This window comes from Syzygium oleosum, unplaced genomic scaffold, assembly GCF_021117445.2.
Source record: "Syzygium oleosum isolate NSW1041296 unplaced genomic scaffold, Sole_v2.1 Sole_v2.21, whole genome shotgun sequence".
NCBI classification, from domain to species: domain Eukaryota; kingdom Viridiplantae; phylum Streptophyta; class Magnoliopsida; order Myrtales; family Myrtaceae; genus Syzygium; species Syzygium oleosum.
The window spans coordinates 1,243,702-1,258,181 of record NW_026607505.1 but is presented as its reverse complement, the minus strand read 5'-3'; the positions used below and the strand labels follow the sequence as shown (position 1 = coordinate 1,258,181).

The 14,480-nt window shown below is 42.8% G+C and overlaps 2 protein-coding genes across 2 annotated transcripts; both read left to right on the top strand.

The window, feature by feature from the left end:
* The first annotated feature begins 1,243 nt into the window (after positions 1-1,243).
* LOC115677412 (CBL-interacting serine/threonine-protein kinase 21-like) lies at positions 1,244-4,666 on the top strand. Its single transcript, XM_030600578.2, has 15 exons — positions 1,244-1,696; positions 1,780-1,842; positions 1,954-2,025; positions 2,096-2,203; positions 2,296-2,367; positions 2,472-2,525; positions 2,670-2,795; positions 2,873-2,962; positions 3,047-3,172; positions 3,250-3,357; positions 3,488-3,604; positions 3,706-3,771; positions 3,921-3,995; positions 4,075-4,184; positions 4,268-4,666. The coding sequence occupies exons 1-15, from the start codon at positions 1,535-1,537 to the stop codon at positions 4,323-4,325; spliced, it is 1,407 nt and encodes a 468-aa protein (XP_030456438.2). The 5' UTR covers positions 1,244-1,534; the 3' UTR covers positions 4,326-4,666.
* Positions 4,667-4,817: 151 nt separating this feature from the next.
* LOC115677413 (pathogenesis-related protein PR-1-like) lies at positions 4,818-6,555 on the top strand. Its single transcript, XM_056320933.1, has one exon. It carries the CDS (start codon positions 5,746-5,748, stop codon positions 6,424-6,426), a length of 681 nt encoding a protein of 226 aa, XP_056176908.1. The 5' UTR covers positions 4,818-5,745; the 3' UTR covers positions 6,427-6,555.
* The last annotated feature ends 7,925 nt before the right edge of the window (positions 6,556-14,480 follow it).

Below are 14,480 nucleotides of genomic sequence, written 5' to 3'. Positions count from 1 at the left end.
CTCCACTAACACTATATTCTTAACTCTAGATAGGAGATTATTAAAATGAAAAGAAGATGCAGTTCCTTATTGATGAAAAGCACATTTTTGCAAGCTCATGAGCAACAACATTACTGGTTCTACCGGTCCACTTCAAACTCCATCTTGGATTGTTGCTAAGTAGGAAATGAGAGTATGAGACGAAAGGATGAATACACCAAGGGCAAAGGCCCTTTTTATTGAATAGCATCAATTAACACCATACAATCACTTTCAAAGGCCACTTTGTGGATGCCGTTGGACCGAGGGACTAAAGGCCTTGCATGCGAGAAGAAGAGCTGCAAGTTCCACTTCCACTGGTGAGTTCCATCTTCTTGGACAACTAAGCCTCTCTCCGATCGTGCAATAATACCTATGGCCCTAATGTTATCCTTCCACGCACCATTTACATTAAATTTCAACTGCTGTGAATGAATGTACCGAATTTTCCTCCGAGACTCCACACAATAGGCAAGAAGGATTTGGGATATGGAGCAATTGAAACAAGCTAGCTCGACATTTACGGATTTTGTTCCAAATCGCGAGTTGTTGCTATTTTCAGTTTGCGGCCTGATGAGTTTTCGTAAGCAGATATAACATAAAATATTTCATCGATAACTAGATGCCAGATCAGTTGGTCCACCCAAATGAAGTTTGGCAAATGGATTTGAAGAATGGCTTGGACTGAGGTTGGGGAAAATGTCTGTAAATATATCCCGAGTTTTTGTCCCTGGAATAAAGAAGCTTTCTATTTTCTTTGCTGCAAATGTGGATCTGGATCAATAAAAGAAAGCAGACGAGGTGTAAGTTAGGAATCCAAGGGTGATTTCCAACCTCGCTTTGCATTCGCAAGAAGTTGGGAATTTGGACGGCCCCTCTTGACCATCTTTCCATCACATGCACAAATTTTTCCGAATTTGCTCCGACCATTTGCGTCATCCCACACGGCATGGACTGGACACATGAAAACAAAATTAGACACAATAAGCAAAGCATGGTGATTCGACGTGGCGGTCCGCGATTCGTCCGTTTTTACACGTGACCGCCAGACTTGGGACTTGGGGGGAGTGGAAAGTCTCAAAAATCTTTACTTGGAAGACTACTGGATCAACAGCTACCATCCATTCAAACTGTATTTTGTCCCCTCCGGTCTCACCAGGCAACCCAACAACTATTCCATGGCAAACAAGGTGAAGTCTTCCCCAAACCCTTTTAAAATTCAATTATTGACAAATTGAACGTTTCAAGAAATGTGACTATTAATGCTCGCCTTTCCACCGGGAGCATTAGAGCCATAGACATGGCAGCTGCGAGGAAGAAGCACGAGGCAACCTCCAAGATAAAGTCCATCACCACCTCCAACTTCGACACAGATTTAGAGCATCTCGGGTACAAGGAACATCTCCAGGGCGTATAGAAAGAGAGAAACCGACTGAATTTCGGTCGCCGACGACGGACGAACGGAGAAGAACAAGAAGGGAAGAAACCGATTTTAGTTCCTCGCGTTGAGGCGAAAATGGGCCTTGGAAATAACATAGGGAAGTACCAATTCAGCAGGATCATTGGGGAAGGCACCTTTGCCAAGGTCAAGCTCGCAGTGGACAGCACCAACGGCCAGTACGTTGCGATCAAGATCATCGACAAGCAGATGGTCATGAAGAGCAATCTCAAGCATCAGGTAAAATTCAGCATCAATTCCTGCTTGCAGGGCAAGAAGGAAAAGAGAATTTGCTATTAACACTGCGAACGTCTCTGTTTCAGGTAAAAAGAGAGATAAAAACAATGAAGCTACTGCATCACCCCAACATCGTCCGGATCCATGAGGTATGCCCGCCAATTCCAAAATAACCACTTTCAATTACAAGTCCATACTGCAAGAAACTGAGGGGAAAAGGCAATCCCAGAATTGACTTCGAATCAAATTGCTTGTAATAGGTCATTGGTACGAAGACAAAGATCTACATAGTAATGGAGTATGTATCAGGAGGACAGCTTTCAGACAAGCTGGTAAGGCTCAATGATCAGAAAGAAAGTTGTGGGGGTTGTTCAGCCGGTTTTAATGATTTTTTTTAATCAGGCTTATTCGAAAAAATTGGACGAATGTGAAGCAAGAAAGCTCTTCCAACAACTGATTGATGCGGTGGACTATTGTCATAGCAGAGGTGTTTGTCACAGAGATCTCAAGGTTAGTGTAACATACCATTTTTTTTTACCAATATGTCGATTATTTAGAATGAGTCGAGCCAAACTGATGAGGATCTCGGCCTACATACACAGCCTGAAAATTTGCTTCTAGATAACAAGGGAAATCTGAAAATCTCTGACTTTGGATTAAGTGCTTTGCGAAAGGTAAGACTGACACACTTCAAATCCTTTAGTCAATTTCAGTTTTTAGTAGAATCTGGATTTAACAATTCATAAGTAAAGTTGGCTAAACTGTAATACTTCAACAGCCTGGAGATCTGTTGTCTACCGCATGCGGCTCCCCATGCTATGTAGCACCTGAGGTGAGAATACCACTTTTCTGCGCTTAACTTTTTATGTTACATTAACAGGAAATAATAGATGCATATCATTTTTTGGCTTGAGAACATACTGGATAATCCTATTGAACCTAATTGATTTGATCATGCTTGCTTTTGATAAAACAGCTACTGATAAAGACGGGATATGATGGGGCACCGGCAGATATTTGGTCTTGTGGGGTAATTCTCTTCGAGTTACTGTCTGGGACTTTGCCTTTCGATGATCCTAACCTCATCAATTTGTATAAGAAGGTAATTTCCTGCATCTGTAAAGATAAGTTTCTGTCAACTAGACACGCTGCCTAAACGAACACCGTGTTTGCATGAAGATCTACAGAGCAGAATACACATTTCCCCCGTGGTTCACAGAAGGTCAAAGAAAGATAATCTCCAGAATACTTGAACCGAATACTAAAAAGGTTTGAATTCTCACTGTATGTAGCTTGCAATTATTTTCTTTCATGGAGAAACACCATCTAAAATCTCTTTATTTGCAAAAACAGAGAATGACGATACCTGAGATAATCGAAGATGAATGGTTCCTGAAAGACTATGAGCCTGCATATGGATATGAATGCGATGAACAAATCCATCTGGATGATGTTAATGCTGCATTTGACTCCTCTGAGGTAAATGTCACTGTAAAAACATGTGTGCGAATATTAATCTATGGGCAAATAATAACTATATGTGACAATGCAAACAGGAGAACGATGGCCAGAAGAAGATGCCAAAATCCTCCAGTTTCATAAACGCTTTTCAATTGATAGCCATGTCCCATGACCTTGATCTATCAGGTCTTTTTGAAGCACAGGCAAGTCTTCACTTTTCATGCAACTGAACTTTCAAATTAGATTCTTTCCAACTCTGAAGTATTGATCCTCGTTTTTGGTTGCTCGTCAGTGATATAAGACTTTCTCGTTGCATTTTACTTTCCTATACAGGATGAAGACAAACACAAAACCATGCTTGTATCCAAGCACTCAATAGATGAGACATTAAAGAAAATAGAAGCAGCTGCAGCAGATGTCAGCTTGGCGATTGAAATGTCGAACAATAAGGTATGGTCTTACCATTTCTTTCCTGCCTCTTTTTCACTTTGGTTGTTTTCAAATTTTCGAATAATTTCTCCAACTAAGAAAAACGTTTTTCATGGTTTTAGGTGAAGATGCATCCAGTGCAAAAGATGACCAGGTCTGCCCGGTCATGCTTGAACTTTTCAGCAGAGGTATCTTCGGAACCTGCATTACAATATAGAAGCCTCAGCATTCATAGAAATAAAAACAAATAAGCAAATTGTGAACCGTGAATATACACATGTTTTTGACAAAATTTCACAATTGGAAAAAGAATGCACTGATGTACAGAAAATTTCAGGTGATTGAAGTGGCTCCCATTTACTGTGTTGTAGAAATTTCAAAATCTTCAGGGGAGCTCGGCGACTATAAAAAGGTAGTCTAAACTTCTTCATGCACTAATATTGTACGCCTGAACCACATTGCTTACCATTTGTATTTACCTTCATGAACAGTTTTGCCAAAGTTTGTCCAGCCTATTGGCAGAGAAATCCGGTATTTCGTCACAAAGTCGTGGGTTAGACTTCTTCAACATTGACAGCAAAGGCGTCGAACAAGCTAGATGGTAATTTATTACCTATTCAGACAGCACAATAAATGCATCGGATATCCCCGATCCCAACTCACTGGTATTATTGAAATATGCAGTTATCAGGAGGAAGCTAGGCCTGATGCCAATGCCCTCCGTGGCTATTCGTCCTCCTGATCATAATTTTTCTCAACCTCTTGTGCTCTCAAGATTGTTGAGCCTATGATGACGAAAATCAAATACTGTAAAGCATGTTATGATATAATTGAAACATCAAATTAAAATTAAAAAAAAAAACCAAAAAAGGAAGTCACAGAACGGAGATCTGCTGCCAAATGCAACAGGACGCGTAAAAATCAGTTTGATAGGATGAAAAGAGCTCTTTTGGTTCTTCTTTGCTGTATTAGATTTTTTCTGTTTCTTTTCATTTCAAAAGATCTTCTTGAATGATGTACAGGCATGAGGTCTTCATTACTTTATTCATTCAAAGATCAATAAGATATGTGCTCTGTTCCCCATTTTAGCCTCTAAACATGCACAATGCACATGACATCTGACAATTTTATTAGAGCTACACATCATCGATATTTCCTGGCCAAGCCAGTCAATCAGATGACATCCACAATCCATTTGAGGAAGCTTACATGCGACATTCACAGATGAGTGAAGGCAATTAGAAGCATCCATACAATAAAATTAAAACCTCACGCCAGCATTGGATTGGACCAAGTCCTGGATCAGAGGTTAATCATCAATGAACAACTCATCAGATGTAGTGAATGTTTCTGCATCTGCTGTTTATCAAGTTTCGTGGATACGGAATAAGCGATATGCTAGTCACCAGCATCCTGCGCTAGTCTCTCACCCATCAACTTAACATCATCGACCCGTAAATAGGGCCCTAGGGATAGTCATGTAAAATGCTTGAACGAAACTACTTTGCAACCAAAATCGATCCTTACACGTTACACAATATTGTCCTCTTTTCGGCCAGCAAAAGCACAAAAAGAGGGGAAAAGCCAGAGTATGCATTTCACTTATCACCATCAGGTATAAAGTTATTGACTATCTGGTGCAAATCCAAAAATGCAAAACGGCTCATTCTCAATTACAAAATGAACCCGATGCATTGCAGGGGATGCTGCGCATGGTCTTGCTGTTTATCCATAATCGGAACGCTTAATAAAGAATTCAAAGTAAACAACCTAATCTTGCGCTCTCCTTTCAGACATTACTCAAATTGTAAGACCATGTGAGTCCCTATTAGCTCGTGGACGTTATTCACGGAACATGCTTTGTTATGTGGAACCATACTGTTGGTGGGCTACACAGTCCCATAACCGAAGAGAAAACAACAGAAAACTGACATGGCACAACTCACTGTCGCCCATGCTGCCTCGCTCGATCTCGAAAGGAGGGCCTTCAAAATTCGATCGGGGATCAATCCATGCAGACACTGCAATCACTCGCTGGCCAACCAAAAGCGCTCTCATGAATGCAGCCTCCAAACACGAGGACCAAAAACGCTATCCAAAAATGCCCGGCCATCAAAGCCCGTGATGTTCCAACCCCCTCCGAGCACTTGGCTTGAATCTTGATGTTTTTGTCACGTTATGCCAAGCTCATCTTCCTCGCTCTTCCTATATATTGCTTAACAATCATTCGTCATCCCCGCATCTCCACAGGCTTCTCCAGGAAAAAGATGAAACTCTGCCCACCACCGCTCGCGCGAGCGTTAGCATTCCTTGTCCTGGTCGGCATTCCGTCGGACTCCTCCGGGGCATCCCCACTCCACAACGAGACCCTCCACAGCGGCATCTCGAAGCAGCAGTGCAGGGGCTGCGACGACGAGTCCCTCCAGCTCCAGTTCCTGTACGCCCACAATGCCGTGAGAGCGGCCAAGCGAGAGCTGCCGGTGGCGTGGGACGTGCAGCTGGAGAGCTACGCGAGGTGGTGGGCAGGGCAGCGGCGGTCGGACTGCGCGCTGGAGCACTCATTCGAGGAAGGGGACTTCCGGCTGGGGGAGAACATATTCTGGGGAGGCGGGTCGGGGTGGACGGCAAGCGACGCCGTGGGGGCGTGGGCGGGGGAGGAGCGGTACTACCAGTACGGCAGCAACACGTGCGAGGGCGGGCACGAGTGCCGGCACTACACGCAGATCGTGTGGCGGAGCACAAGGCGGGTCGGGTGCTCCGGGGTGGTGTGTGACGGCAGCGATGTGTTCATGACTTGCAACTATTACCCGCCGGGGAATTACGTCGGGGAACGGCCCTACTAAAAATGTTGGGCCATTTTAGGGTCGGTCCATTTCTCTTGCCGCTTTTTTTCCTAAATTAGTATTTGAGTGATACGACACTTTTTATCCAAATAACAATAAAATATAAAGGGAGTGCCGGAAAATTCGCAATAATATCATTTTTGGTAAATCGTCAAAATACAAACTTCCCTTCAATTGCTAAATAATAAGGTAATATTTCCACATGGAATCGGATTAGCTGCGTGTTGGACCGCACTCATTCATTAGTCCTTTCCATTTAATTACCCGTGCCTTCGGCACAATGTGAAATAGCAATGTGTAACAATTGTAATTATCTTTCATCGCTTAAGAACTATTTCCATTAAAATGATTAATTAGCGAGAATTTGAAGGGAAATATATCATTTGAGAATGCGCAATTGACCCTTTCTAGTAAGAGCAAGTCATGGAGAGACACATATCTTGTTCTTACTACCCTGTCGAGGAGGCGTTCCTAGCTGCAATTGCCAATCTAGCTAGCACGAGGAAGATCCGAGAATCGTCGCTTGTGAAGATGGGCAACTGTTAAGAAACTTCAGGTTCCGAGTAAGCCGCTTCGAGTCTCCACAGCCAAGAGCAGGGCAGAGCAGAGCACTCCTCGCGGCGGCCGAACTGACGGAGACGAGAAGCGCTCCGATCGGCAATAAAGAGGCAAGAGAGGGTTTGGCAGAAATCAACGACTTCTTTGTGCCCCAAAGTTACCTTAATTTGGATCGCTAATGCCCTCTGCTCCTATTCTCTTTCGGTTTATAGGCTTATTAAGGAAAAATGACGCAAATAGTCTCTGAACTTTGACTCAATGTATAACATGGTCTCTAAATTTTTAATTTGTTCAATGTAATCTCTGAACTTTAGCCTAATGTGTAATGTGGTCCATTGAACTTTTAATTTGTTCAATGTAGCCCCTAAACTTTCGGTACATGTTCAATGTCAAGGACTACATTGAACATTTTCATATAGTTTGTGGACTACATTGAACACGTACTAAAAGTTCAAAGATGACATCGAACAAATTAAAACTTTAGGGACCACATTGCACATTGGGTTAAAGTTGAAAGGCCACGTTGACATTGCGTATTGAGATAAAGTTCAGGGACTGTTTGTATGGATGATGGTGAACCAGTAATGTTCAATGGCAGATTTTGGGCCGCTAGTGTACGACGGGTTTTGAGTTTCATGAACAAATTAGAGATCAAATGGGCTATGCTAATTACTTTAAATTGGAATAGTGGGCTCAGTTGATAGGCTCGGCTTTGACGAATTGGATTGAATAAGGTCGAACGAATTGAACGGTCGGGCCTGCGTGAATGGACTAGGCCTAGTGAATCGGATCAAATTCCATGTCGCTTGTTTCTTTTTCGGCAAAAGTACACTAGAAGTGCCATAACTTGTGTATGGCGATCACTTTGGTGCCATAACTTTTTTTCGGATCACTTTGGTTTCAACTTTTTTTAAAAACGATCATTTTAGTGCCAATGCTGACGTGGCTCGCTGGAAATCCGATGTGGCGCTGACACGGCTCGCCGGAGAGCTCCACGGCTCGCCGGAGAGGTCCAATCAGCATTAAAAACCAAAAACGACGCCGTTTAGCCCGCTGACGTGTACTTTTTTTAAAAAAAATTTAAATTATATTTTAAAAAAAAGCCCGCTGACATGTACTTTTTTTTTTATCCTTACCAAAAAAAAAAAAAAACCTGCAGCAGCGGTGAGGGTTGCCGGGCCCCGGCTAGGGGCGAGGGTTCCCGGCGGTGGTGGGTTGGCGGTAGCAACGGCGAGGGCTCCCTCGCCGCTGCTGCAACCTTTTTTTTTTTTTTTAAATTATTTTAATTATTATTATTTTTCTAAAAATTAAAAAATTTGAAAAAAAAAGCCACATAATTTCGACATGTACAAATCAGACCATTTTTTTAAATATAAATGCCAGGTCAGCTTTTTGGCCGGAATTTTGACCGGAGTCATTAAAGTGATCTATTTTCCTCCGACTTGGCACCAAAGTGATCCGAAAAAAGTTATGGCACCAAAGTAATCGCCGTACACAAGTTGTGGCACTTCTGGTGTACTTTTGCCTTTCTTTTTCTCTCTTATTTCTTTTCGTCCTTTTTTTTATATTAAAATGCGTATTTGACAGTTGACTAAAATTCAGGTGCCAATAGACTTCTTCGGTGCAAAAGGCTTAACGGGTCCCTCTTGCCAATTAAAAATTTGATGAGCTGGCCTTAATTGTACACGTGTAAGAGGATAAAGTGAACTAGTCGACAGAAATCCTACATGGAGGGACAGGTCTACTCGATATTTTCTCCATTTTAATTAGCCGTCACTTGTTCCATGTATACTTCATGATTAAGTGAAAGGGAAAATTCAAAGTAATTGGGAGTAAGATGGGATAAGAACACTACAAGTGCCATGATTAGTAAGTGTCATAACTTTTTTTTTTCAATTACTCAAGTGCCATAAAATCTGAAAAAAAAAAATGTTCACTTGAGTGCCTCCGGCGAGATTTCCAACTATACATCCTAAATGGCTTTTAAAAAAAAAGTCTGACGTGGTATTTTATTTTTATAAAAAATGTAAGTTTGACATGGCAAAAGTGTGCAAAATGATGTCATTTTGGCCTTGTTGCTCCAAATTGATTTGAAGATGAAACCTAACCTCATTAGATCTAACGGTAAGTTTTCAGCCTCTGGGGGAAGCCTTGGTTGCAGCGACGGAATGGGAGCTCGTAGAGGCGGATTCTGGAGCCTCCGCGACAAGGGACATGGTGGAGTTGGAGGTACTAGAGGTCGAGTGGTGTGGGGCAAGGGTGACCACGAAAAGGGTTTGGTTGTGAGGTTCAAGTTATAGATTTCTGTGTTTCGATTTGAAATGTGATTCCTCCAATGAACCCTCTTTAGTCTCGACCACATTTCACTCCTTCACAATGTATGACATTTCCAAAGGGAAAATTATCCAAAAAGTCCTAAACCTATTACACTTTTGCCAATTCAGTCCTAAACCCTTTAAGTTTGCCAATTCAGTTCTAAACCTTTTTACTTCTTGCCAATTTAGTCATAAACCTTTTCACTTCTTGCAAATTGAGTCCATCCAGCCAATTTTGCCCGGCTGGCTCTGATGTGGCCACCGGCTGGCCAGCCAAAGCTGACGTGGCAATTTTTAAATATATTTTTTTAATATTTTTTTCCTTTTCTTTCTTTTTTTTTTTCTGCCTTCAACCCTCTGGTCGGTCCGGCAACCGGTGACTAGCCAGAGGTGTGGGCCGGCGTGGTCGACCTCGCCAGCCTTTGGTGAAGCTCGCCCCCGCCGACCACTAGTAAGGGCGAGCCTTGTTCGCCTCTACCTGGGCGAGATTGAGGCCGACCTCGTCGTCGCTGGGCGAGGTGGAACCCAATGACAGCGAGGTCGGCCTCGCCCTCACCATGGCTGGTCGAGGCTCGACCTCGCCAGATTTGGGTGAGGTCGAGACTCGCCCTCTTAGCCTCGCCCTCTCAGATCGGCCTCGCCTTGGCTTGGCGACACTCGACCTTGCCCAGATCAGGTGAGGTTGAGCCTCGACCAGCCATGGCGAGGCCAACCTCACCGTCGCTGGGTTTCACCTCTCCCAGCGACGGCGAGGCCGGCCAGCGTCGTCACAGGTCGACCTCGCCTTGGTTGAGTGAGGTCGACCTAGTAGCAGCAGGCGAGGCTCGCCCTCGCCAGTGGCTAGCAGGGACGAGCTTCGCCAGAGGCCAGCGAGGTCGACCTCGTAGGCTCGTGCCTTTGGCTAGTCGCCGATTGTTGAATCAGCCAAAGGGAAGAAGGCAGAAAAAAGAAAAGAAAAAATATTAAAAAATGCGAAAAAAAAAATTTAACAATTGCCACGTCAGTGTCGACCGGCCAAAATTGGCCGGAAGGACTCAATTGGCAAGAAGTGAAAAGGTTTAGGACTGAATTGGCAAAAGTGCAATAGGTTTATGACTTTTTGGACAATTTTCCCCATTTCCAAGTGATTTCAAGCACAACTTTTAGCGTATCGGCAGAGAATAGAGACATCTTTGGTCGTAGTCAAAATCGAACTAAGAGGCGTCGATCGAGTCTGGGCGATTCGACTTGAACCCCACAACCATGGATTGGACAGTATTGGTGGCTGTCCATATATTTGAACCATGGATTTTATTAAACACACACTTCTCTTCCTTGTAACCATTTGAACCCCGCGACCATGTGGCGGAGGCGGACCACCAGTTCAAAGTTGAGCATATGCCATTTCCCAGGTTTCCCAAGCTCTACATTAATCATCTTGCCATTGAGTTTCTGCAGCAAATCATATAAACATGATGGGCAATGATTGAATAGTGGACGAAAGAAAATGGATGGAGTTAGGGCTTCATCTTCAAAGCAATTTAGGGCAACAAAAGAACTAAAACCACGTCGTAGTTGCACGCTTTTGCCGACTTTAATTCTCTGGTGAGCTACGTCGGATGGTTTATGTTAAATTAATGTCACATTAAATTTTCTAGCTAAAAAGATCGTCGGTGTCTCTTAAGTAAAGGATTTTAGACCAATGTGGCACGACCCAAAAAAAAAATTACAGCCCTCAAGTGAGCATCATACGAAAGTTATGCTACTTGTGATATTTTTATCTTGAAGTAGGAGTATAATGCTACTCTAAAACTACTCTGTCTCTCTCTTCTCGCGTCAATGAGTTGGTCAACCCCCAATCTTAACATATTTAGATTATCATGCACCACTTAAAAAAAGAAAAACTCAACCTCGAACTCGAGGCTAACCAACGGTGGTCGCCTTGGATCCAAGTCAGTCTAAGGTCGACCACTTTGGGTACAAAAAAATCGAACCCTATTACTTTATCTACATCTAGTAAGAACAACATTTTCTCACTCCCTTTTGCGTACGCATGACTTCCCTTAGGATACTAAATAATCACGTCACGTTAGCATGTTTACACATGGACCTACATTAGCTACTTGTCGGATCGCCTTCCTCTATCGGTTCCCTTCCCTATGCATTTGTGCATTCAATCATACAATATAATTTTTCCGTGGACAAAACAAGAAAAACTCAACCTCAGATTGAGGCCGATCGGAGTCGGTCACCTGAGATCATGACCCGTCCAAGGTCGACCGGTCGCGACACACAAGAAAAAACCCAGTTCATGAAATTTTCACCCATGTTCAATTCACAAACCTACTCTCCCCCCCCCCCCTTCCATGTAACTATCTATCTTAATTTTGAATTGACATGTCGCTGCAATGCTCGAAACTTGTTGTTGCTGTTGGTTCTTTCGACGGTGTTCCAATCTTCATGTCCTAACTCCTGCTCGCTTGAACTGTCTTTAATGAAAGTTTTCTCCCATGAACGGCTTCCGCCATAAAGCGTACTGGTTTCCTTCGTGACCACACATCGATGAACGGCTTCCGCCATAAAGCGTACTGGTTTCCTTCGTGACCACACATCGAAATCTATGCTCCCCTGCACGTCCACGTTTGCCTCCGTCGCATGCCGCGCAACGCCTCGTGAACTTCCTCCCTGCGATTCTCAACAACTTCCCTCCCTTTCATCCTCGAGAAATAAACCAACCCCACAGCCCCACCACCCCCCCCCCCCCCCCCCCACAACAACTAACCCTTTTCATTCTCCAAAATAATGAATTAATAGACCATATAAGTTTATACCTGTTTAGCTAATGGACCAACCTGCTAAAACAAACATTGATGGCACCTACCACCCTGCATTTTCCATCGGAGAGATCATCATACACCAAGTTCATGTGTATTTGTAAGTGGGTTTACAAGGAAATGCAAAGGGAAATTACTATCGATATCAATTGATTTTCATTCGAATGTTTATTTGAACTTTCTGTACTTAAATGCGAATTGCGCGCAACGTTAGTTTTATCTAGAGCAATTTCTTAATTCATGTTTTTCGTATTGTATGAAAAGATTAATGTAGATTCTATTAGCGTAGAAAGTTTTAGAGGAAAAAATATTATTCCTCAATTTTCTGTATATTTTCTTCTATATATGTTATAATGACTTAGAGGTATATATATATAAACAAAGGAAAGAAAGACTCTTAATAAGGCATATCCTCTAATTTAGCTGATTACAACTCATAGACGTATTTTATAGCTCATTTCCACACTCCCCTTCAAGTTGGTGCATAGATGTCGTGAATGCCCAGCTTATCAAGTGAGCTATAGAAGACCCTGCTTGATACAGCCTTCGTCAAAATATATGCCAACTGGTCTTCAGATCACACAAATGGAAACCGAATCACTTTGGTGTCCAAGTTTTGCTTGATGAAATGACGGTCCACCTCAACATGTTGGTACAATCGTGCTGAACTGGATTGTGAGAGATGTCAATTGCTGCTTTGTTATCACAAAACAACTTCATCTTGGCTCCTAGAGCTAACCCAATCTCCGTCATTAACTTCTTAAGCCACATAAGCTCACACAACCCTTTGGCCATCTCTCTAAATTCGGCCTCTACACTGGACAATGCCACCACCTTCTACTTCTTACTCCTCCAAGTAACTAAGTTTCCTCCCACAAATGTGAAGTATGCTGATGTTGATCTCCTATCATAAATACTCTCGGCCTAGTCTATATTAGTAAACCCTTCAATCTCAAGATGACCTTTTTTCAAGAATCTCAATCCTCGCCCTAGAGAGGTCTTCAAGTAGCGAAATATACGCAATACTGCATTCATATGATCTTCACTCGGGGCATGCATGAATTGGCTAACAATACTCACCGCATATGCAATGTCAGGACGAGTATACGATAGATAAATTAGTTTGCCAACTAACATTTGATACCTTTCTTTGTTTGTTGGCACTTGATTTGGATACTCCCCAAACCTATGGTTATGAACAATTGGTGTGTCTATAAGCTTGCAGTCCAACATTCCCACCTTTCCCAACAAGTCTAGCACATACTTTCTTTGTGAGAGAAATATTCCCCTTATCGATCTCGCTACCTCAATACCTATGAACTATTTCAGTCCCCCAAGGTTTTTCATCTCAAAGTCCTCATAAAGTTTCTTTTGGAGCTTAGAAATTTCCATCCAATCATCTCCAGTGATAATCATATCATCAACATAGATAATCAACACAGTTACCTTCCCCTGATGTCGTTTTAGGAATAATGTGTGATCCGAGTCACTTTGGGAATACCCATATCTCCTCATCGCTAAAGTGAATCGGCCAAACTAGGCTCGTGGAGACTATTTCAGACCATACAATGATCTCTCTAGCTTACACACCGCCTCAAGTTGTAAGGGTGAACTGTACCCCGGTGGAATATCCATATAAATCTCCTCTTTGAGATTACTATGAAGAAATGCATTCTTGACATCATACTGGTGTAGTGGCCATTCTAGATTAGCTGCAAGAGACAATAAGACCTAAACAGTATTAAGTTTAACAACATGAGAAAACGTCTCCTAATAGTCAACCCCATAAGTTTATGTGTACCCCTTTGCTACTAGTCTCACCTTGTACCTTTCTATAGATCCATATGCTTTGTACTTCACAGAAAAAGACTCACTTACATCCCACGGTCTTCTTCCCCTCGGGTAACTCCACCAGCTTCCAAGTTTTGTGTGTTTTCAGTGCAGCCATCTCCTCTTCCATTGCTTGAACCCACTTGGGATCTTTCAGAGTATCATGTACCCCTTCTGGAATACGGATTGCAGATACATTCGACACAAATATCTTTAATGGATCTAACAACCTTTTGGTTGAACACATATTCGCAATAGGGTAGGTCGATCTCTTCTCTTCAACATTCAGTGAATATCTATTCGGGGGCTTGCCTCGATTGTGCCTAGCAAGTAGTTTATATACCACAAAAGTATTAAGCTCATCAAAGACACAAGAAGGAGTAGGAGAGGTTACCTCAAGAATATCCTCAGCAGTTGAGTCGAGTACTGGAGAAGAGGGAAGCTGTTCTTCGTGATTTTGCCCCTGTAGGAGTTGCCCACCCCTTGCCAGGGTCTGTTCAATGTCCCGGCACCACCTACTCAGTCATTACCTCCTCCT

Bases quoted from the DNA above. Each gene is read 5' to 3' on its own strand.
- LOC115677412 (XM_030600578.2), top strand. From the start codon at position 1,535: ATGGGCCTTGGAAATAACATAGGGAAGTACCAATTCAGCAGGATCATT. The intron at 2,026-2,095 runs GTAAGGCTCAAT...TTTTTTAATCAG, and splicing joins GACAGCTTTCAGACAAGCTG to GCTTATTCGAAAAAATTGGA. The intron at 3,358-3,487 runs GCAAGTCTTCAC...TTTCCTATACAG, and splicing joins CAGGTCTTTTTGAAGCACAG to GATGAAGACAAACACAAAAC.
- LOC115677413 (XM_056320933.1), top strand. From the start codon at position 5,746: ATGTTTTTGTCACGTTATGCCAAGCTCATCTTCCTCGCTCTTCCTATA.